This window comes from Borostomias antarcticus (genome assembly GCF_949987555.1).
Source record: "Borostomias antarcticus genome assembly, chromosome: 13".
In the NCBI taxonomy this organism is placed as follows: Eukaryota; Metazoa; Chordata; class Actinopteri; order Stomiiformes; family Stomiidae; genus Borostomias; species Borostomias antarcticus.
Window position 1 is genome coordinate 2589606 of NC_140246.1, and position 7500 is coordinate 2597105.

General features: G+C 52.9%; 1 protein-coding gene across 1 annotated transcript in view; it reads left to right on the forward strand.

Moving 5' to 3' along the window:
• The window catches only part of znf800b (zinc finger protein 800b), a gene marked incomplete at its 5' end in the record, with an annotated part of 11606 nt that extends 6533 nt beyond the window's left edge, over nucleotides 1-5073 (forward strand). Inside the window, 2 exons of the mRNA XM_084447684.1 lie at nucleotides 144-1851; nucleotides 3783-5073. Of these exons, the coding sequence (XP_084303810.1) occupies nucleotides 144-1832 (1689 nt within the window). The 3' untranslated portion in view covers nucleotides 1833-1851; nucleotides 3783-5073. The remainder of the gene's footprint in view (nucleotides 1-143; nucleotides 1852-3782) is intronic.
• Between the last annotated feature and the right edge of the window lie 2427 nt (nucleotides 5074-7500).

Here is a 7500-nt window from a genome sequence, read left to right on the forward strand (position 1 = left end):
TGCTCAAGGACACTTCGACATGTGGACAGTCGGAGCTGGGATTCGAACCACTGACCCTTCGATCACTGAACGACCCGCTCTACCAACTGAGCTACAGCCGACCCGAACTAAGACTAACCCCTCTCTCTCTCTCTGCCTTCCAGGTGGATGACGTCACCATCTCCTGCTGCCTGTGCGGCAAGGACTTCAACTCGCGGCGCAGCGTCCGCCGCCACTGCCGCAAGATGCACCAGACCAAGCTGGAGGAGCTGCGCAAGTACACGGAGACGCGCACCGTGCCCATCAGCCTGCTGTCCATGGTGAAGGGCCGCCCGCGCACCCTGACCACGCCCACCGGCAAGTCCTGCCCCGTCTGCTACAAGTCCTTCGCCACCAAGGCCAACGTGCGCCGCCACTTCGACGAGGTGCACCGCGGCCTGCGGCGCGACGACATCACGCCGGACATCGCCACGCGCCCGGGCCAGCCGCTGTCGCTGGAGGCCACGCCACCCCGTAGGGGCAGCGCCACCGCCGCCGCCGGCTCCTCCTCGTCGCCCCCCACGCGGACGCCGAGGGCCACGCCGCCGCCGGCGTCCCCCCAGCCCCCGAGGACCCCGTCTACGGCGCCCGCCACCCCGCAGGCCTGCCCCCCCACCCCGCCTCAGGAGAAGGCCACGCCCCCGGTCCAGTACAGCCTATCGGCTTGCCGCTGCCTGCTTTGTAAGAGGAAGTACAGCTCCCAGGTCATGCTGAAGAGACACATGCGCATCTACCACAAGATCTACGTCCTGAAAAACAGCGGGGTTGCCGCCAACGCCGCCACCGCCGCCAACAGCGGTAACGGCAGCGCTGCCGCCCCTAGCAACAGCGTCCGGGTAAAGGAGGAGAACATCGAGCCCTCGGACGACCCCGACAGCAGCCCCGCCCACTCCCCCGGCCCCGCCCCTTCCCCGCCACCCCGCGCTGCTGCCGCCACGCTAACCAAGGGGGTGAGGGTGAAAGAGGAGGCGGAGGGAGGAGGCGGGAGCCCCAAGTCAGCGACGGCGGTCGGCGCCTCGTCTCGCGGCGGCGGGGGCGTGGCCAAGACCTCCAAGCTGTCGGTGGGCTTCGACTTCAAGGAGCTCTTCTGCAAGCTGTGCAAGCGGCAGTTCAGCTCGCGCCAGAACCTCACCAAGCACATCGAGCTGCACACGGACGGCACCGACATCTTCATCAAGTTCTACCGCTGCCCGCTCTGCCGCTACGAGTCTCGCCGCAAGCGCGACGTCCTCCGCCACGTCACCGTGGTCCACAAGAAGGCGCCGGCCTACCTGGCCAAGATCATGCCCAAGCTGGAGAGCCGCGCCGTCAAGCGGCCCGCCGAGACCGTCCTCAACTCCGCCGGCGCCGCCTCCTCCTCCTCCTCCTCCTCCAAGAGGGCGGCGGTCAAGGAGGAGGTGAACGGGCGCCACTCCCCGCCGCCGCCCTCGCCGCCGGTCACGCGCAAACAGGAGCTCCTCCTCCTCTCGGCCTCCTCCGCCGCCGTCACCCGCAAGCAGCAGGAGCAGCAGCACCACCACCCGGCCCCGCCCCTGACGCGGAGGGGGGCGGAGCGCCAGGATCCGCCGCCGCCCGCCACCCGCCGCCAGGAGGCGCTGCAGGAGGGCGCGGCGGGCTCGTCGACGGAGGTGCGCGTCACCAAGAACTTCTCGCTGCACGCCTGCGACGTCTGCGGCCGCGCCTTCGCCAAGAAGCTCTACCTGGAGAGCCACAAGCGCAGCCACAGGAACGCGGAGGCCGCCGCCGCCGCCACCGCCGCGCCGGAGGGGCGGAGCAAAGGGGTCAGCACGCGCTCCAAGGCGCTGCTCTGGTGAGGCGCCGCCGCTTGCTGAGGTACGTCGAACGACGTCGTGGTCTGACTCTCAACGGACCATCGGCCTTGTCATTGGTTTATTACTGGCCAGTCAGTGGGCGACGGAAGTTAATCCGATTGGGCCGACAGCGGCAACGGGGTTTTTTCATCTGTCCTGCCAATAAGCTTATTTGAATTTGAATAAATTTGAAGAAATACAGTGCCCCCCACCCTCTTTCCCCGAATGGTAATGGCACAGCGTAAACGAAGTGTGGAGATAAGCCTGGCTGTGTAGAGGTGTGGAGATGGATAAGTCTGGATATGTAGAAGTGTGGAGATAGGTCTGGATATGTAGAAGTGTGGAGATAGGTCTGGATATGTAGAAGTGTGGAGATAGGTCTGGATATGTAGAAGTGTGGAGATAGGTCTGGATATGTAGAGGTGTGGAGATAGGTCTGGATATGTAGAGGTGTGGAGATAGGTCTGGATATGTAGAAGTGTGGAGATAGGTCTGGATATGTAGAAGTGTGGAGATAGGTCTGGATATGTAGAAGTGTGGAGATAGGTCTGGATATGTAGAGGTGTGGAGATAGGTCTGGATATGTAGAGGTGTGGAGATAGGTCTGGATATGTAGAGGTGTGGAGATATGTCTGGAGATGTAGAAGTGTGGAGATAGGTCTGTCTATGTAGAAGTGTGGAGATAGGTCTGGATATGTAGAAGTGTGGAGATAGGTCTGGATATGTAGAAGTGTGGAGATGGATAGGTCTGGAGATGTAGAAGTGTGGAGATAGGTCTGGATATGTAGAAGTGTGGAGATAGGTCTGGATATGTAGAAGTGTGGAGATAGGTCTGGATATGTAGAAGTGTGGAGATAGGTCTGGATATGTGAGACTAAACAATACATAACAGCTAGCAGATATCAGTTATGCATGTATTCTCATTCTCTGGTCTCAGCGGTTGACGTCGTTTTAACGTCATTTTCGTCTGTTTTCCTGTTTTAAATTGGCAGTTATTTTTTGCTAATAATGTTACGACTCATGGTGAAATGAGATACTGAGGAGTGGGAGGGTTTGGGTGGGAAGGGGGGCTATTTAATTTTAATGAGAACTAAGTTCTTGAATTGGGATGGGAATATCAGTTCCCTTGCTTGATTTGCTGAATAGAAATGGATTTGGGCCTAATCCAGGAGACAAGCAGCGCTAGCCTGGTGCTCTCAGATAACCTGAACCTGTTACAGAGCTGAGCTAGCGGGGGTGAGGGGGGGGGGGGGGGGGAGGGGAGACACAGAGAGAGACAGGTCAGAGAGAGACTGGGGAGAGGGAGGGGAAAGAGAGACCAGGATCAGTGTGGAGGTCAGAGAGATACGCGGATAGGTCCTCTCTCCAGTTCATTGACGGGGGCCTTAATGAGTGGCCAGGAGTCTGTGGCCGCTTCTCTCATCCCTCATCTCTCATCCCTTTCTCATCCCTCTCTCATCCCTCTCGCTGGGTAATGAAATATGGATCCTGTAGAGGGCTCTCTGGAACCGGGCCCACACTCCCTCCCCTCCTCCCCCTTCCCTTCTCCCTCCTCCTCCTCTCCACCTCCCCCTTCCTCTCCCCCTCTCCTCCTCCTCCACCTCCCCCTTCCTCTCCCCCTCTCCTCCTCCTCCTCCTCCTCCTGTCCTCTGACTCTCTGCTTCCTGCCAGATCTCTCGGGGGTTTAAGGATGCACCTCTTAGATGTAATTAAACTAGCCCGTGTGTATAATTTAAGATCTGTCTTCCTCTGTTGTGTGTGTGTGTGTGTGTGTGTGTGTGTGTGTGTGTGTGTTCGTTCAGGAGGAGAACTAGTCCCTGGGGGCTGTGTGGTGATGTCAGAGAGGAGTGGAGGAAACGGTAGCTGTGTTTAAAGCAGGGCCTAATTAACCAGCCAGCGCCTTTTTAACGGCTCCTCTTGTCTCTCCTGTTGTCTCTCTTTCTGTCTCCTCAGATCCGCAGCTGTCTGCAGGGCCCCTCAACATGATGGAGAACAGAGCTGGAATTGATGAGAGGAAAGCGAGAGAATGAAAGAATGCGTGTGTGTGATAGAGTAGAGAGAGAGAGAGAGAGAGAGAGAGAGAGAGAGAGAAAGGAAGACTCAAAGTGAAGCAGAGACTTCACCCGCTTGAAAAAAAAAAGGACCAAATAATATTGTTGGAATCCGACGTTTGAAGGACAACGGCGCGCAACGCGGCGCCACCCGGGGGCCGAGCCAGCACAGGGCGGCGCCGGAGCTCACACAGGGCGGCGCGCGCGTAGGTTAGGAACCGCCACGTATGCACGCGTACACCCGTATATAACCAGGCCGACCTGCTCCCCTCACCCCTGTACGTAGACGCCTCCCTCGCTCTGCGGGGGGGGCCCGCCAGCGGTCAGAGCACCGGACCAGCGACCGGAGAGGCCCGACACAGGGTGGGATCTTCACCGGCTGCCTGCCTGTTGAGATAGAAGAGCAGAAGACCCATTTCCCCTTGGGGGGGGGGGGGGTCGATTTAACAAAACAAACACATGAAAAAAAACGCCTGTCGTCGAGGGTGCAGGGTCCTCTTCTGACCAGTTGGGGGCGCTCCAGTCTGAGTCCTGTTTTAGAGGATCGTATTGAAGGACAACTTGTGTTCTGACTTTACCCCTTTTGTAGCCCCTGTTACTTAAGCACTGATCTAGATCTAAAGGGATAGGTTTAAGCAACATGGCGGGAGCTCCACCTGCAAAACATTGCTTATACCTATCCAGGCCTCTCAGATTCCCAGATCTAATGCCTAGGAGTGGGGGACTAGAGGATGGGGGGATCTGAGCCAGTCTCATTTTGAGACTGTGAACCCCTGTTAACCCCTGTTAACCCATTGAGTGCCAGCGCTAGAGATACAGCACTAGTGGATTTTGCTACCGCAGCTCAAAGTTTGTATTGAGCTTCTAAGATAACACTGCTTCATTCAGATAAACTCTTAGTTTGCTTCTTCTTCTTTTCCTTTAAGGTGGGGTAGGCGATTTGGCTCAGAAGCACTTTTTGTTATATATTTTTTGCAATTATCTTTACATCCCGCCAGAAAAAAAAGCTCTGACGCACACAAAAAATCTGTAATCTGTGGAAGTCACAGGACTGTAAAAAAGTCTGTCCAATCATTTCGAGGTACCACCTTGAAATAATTGGATGGCCTACCTGCCTGTCAACATAGCTACCTGCCTAGCATAGTGAGTGTCATTTGTTTAGGCTTCGGAGGGGGCGGAGATTTTGTCTGTTGCATTTTTCAAAAGCTAGCTTACTCTTCCTGGTTTCTCCAAAATCCTCTATCCTACCTTTAATACTGGAGATTGGGGGGAGGGGGGGGGGGGGGGTAGCTCCTGAGGTAGTTTTCAAAACACTGAAGAGATGTGAAAGGATTGTAGAGATGCCCGGTGACAGACCAAATGTATGTCGTCTTTGTTCAATCAGAAAGCCATGTTAGCAAAAGAGAGACAGAGAGAGAGAGACACTGAATTATATTTTTCTAACTGTAAAGCCTGAAGGTCTCTGAAAACGTGTATATTGATTATCATACGGAAGGTATAATAAGGATAGATATATATGTTATGTATAGCCCCTAAAATAGAGGTTCTCTATACTCTTGGTTGCTTCTACCTGTCTGAGTACTGAAAACCTTTCTCTGTTTTTATTTTCTGAGGGAACTGTTATCCCCATGAGTTGTATGGTCTGGTGTATCGTTAAATCACCCATCTGACATCAGATGATGAGAAAGACATTAAGAGGGTTTTTTTTTCTCTCAAAGGGGGGAAATCTGTGATTTGTGAGACGCGTCTGTCAGAAAGATTGTTTTTGTCCTTCAGGACCATCTCTTATCTCCTGTTCCTTCTAGAAACGTTCTGAACTGAACCTCATGCACCTGTGAAGAATAGACGATTAATTCAAGTTTCTGTTTGAGAGGAATGTAACCTAAAGCCAACCACAATAAATAGTTTTCCTCATAATACCAAGTGGAATGTGTGTTTGATTTGTGTTTCTGTTTTGACTCTAAATGTTTTCTCTTCTCCATTATTTTAGCTTGAACACCAATTCAGGCGATTGTTCATGTCATGCAAGCTCACTTGTACAGACCTTTTAATTTGAGTTTTTGATTTGAGAAGTTTAGACACGTTGTGATTCGTCTCTACCACTAGATGGCAGTAGTGCTCTATAGGTTGAATGGACCCCCGATGACATCTCTCTCATCACTCATGTTCGTGACAGAGACCATAGGTCCGAGCTCTTCCCCAATGTCTTTGATCTTTCCGTCACCAATTAAAGCCTTATGGAACGTTCACATAATTAATTCAGAAAAATTAAAGAACGTGGTCATAATCGAACGGAACAGCCGTATTGACGTGAATCCTAATTTCATACAGTTTCTTGTACGACGGGTTGGAAAGCAGTCTGATTTCAACATTTATAAACACAGTTAATTAATGTGGAGCAGGTGCATTAATTCACCGCTTGGCTGGCGCTGAGCGGCGGAGGTGCTGAGGAAGACTGGCAGAGACACTGGGAGGTGCACAGAGAGAGAGAGAGAGAGAGAGAGAGAGAGAGTTGGAAGACCAATCGTTGCCAGCGGGAGTATTTTTGTGATTCATTTGGCGGAGACGCGCTGGCTGGATGCGCGCGGTCCCTTTCAGCACCGACAACCGTGGGCTACTGTGTGGAGTACTGCAAAAGCGCACAGAGGAATCTCCAATCAAGGTTCCGATAAACAGGTATGTTTTTAATAGACACATTTCTGTTAATTGTTTGTTTTAAAGGTGGAGAATGCCGCCACATTCAGCCTCCCCTATCAGAAAAAAAACAGTCTCATCCTTATGTTTTGACAGTTGATTAAAAGCAGCTGAGCTCGATTGACTACAAAGTCGGTTAACCTAGAATTGATTTCATAATTTACCCCAAAACAGAGAAGGTTATCTTAGACACGGATGATTATCAAACCCTCTCGGAGACTTGAATCAGAGGTTCCAGATTTGGGGAAACTGCTGAGCTCCGCAAGGAAGTTCCCTGGACCCGGAGGAATGCGCTCACCGCGCAGAGCACCGCGCTCACCCGTCTCATGACCCACCGGGGCTCACCGGGGCTCACCGAGGACAGGCTTGGCATTCGGTTCTGTTATAGCCTACGAGAATTATCGACGGCCATTGTGATGAACCCACTTGTGACCGCCTGTGGGGTGGTTTTCGCACGCTGTTGCGAGGGACGCATTTTCGCGTGCGCGCCGTCTCAATCTGAGTGGGATGTAGGCATGCCATATAATAAATGCACTGCTTTTCACCAATAAGTAGGTTGATCGGGTTTATTCTAATTGAAGGCTACTGTTTATGCGGAAGGGCGTCGTTAAAGTATAGGACTCCCTGACTCCACGCCTCGGTTCTGAGCTGCAACAGATTTAATTAGGGGTGCGTATCCGAGGACTGGCGTAGCTTTGATCTCCGACACATCACAGCCTATAACACTAAGCTATTATAATACACCAAACAAATTATATAACTACCATCTACCACAAAGAGACCAGTGGCTCACACGAACAGGGACTTGCCTATATGTGGTTAGCCTACTTATCAAGTAGGCTACAGAGATGATCCAGGCAACCTGAGGGATTTCATTTGAGAGGGTTTATAGGCTACGGTTGGATGTGTTGGAATTCCTTTATAGG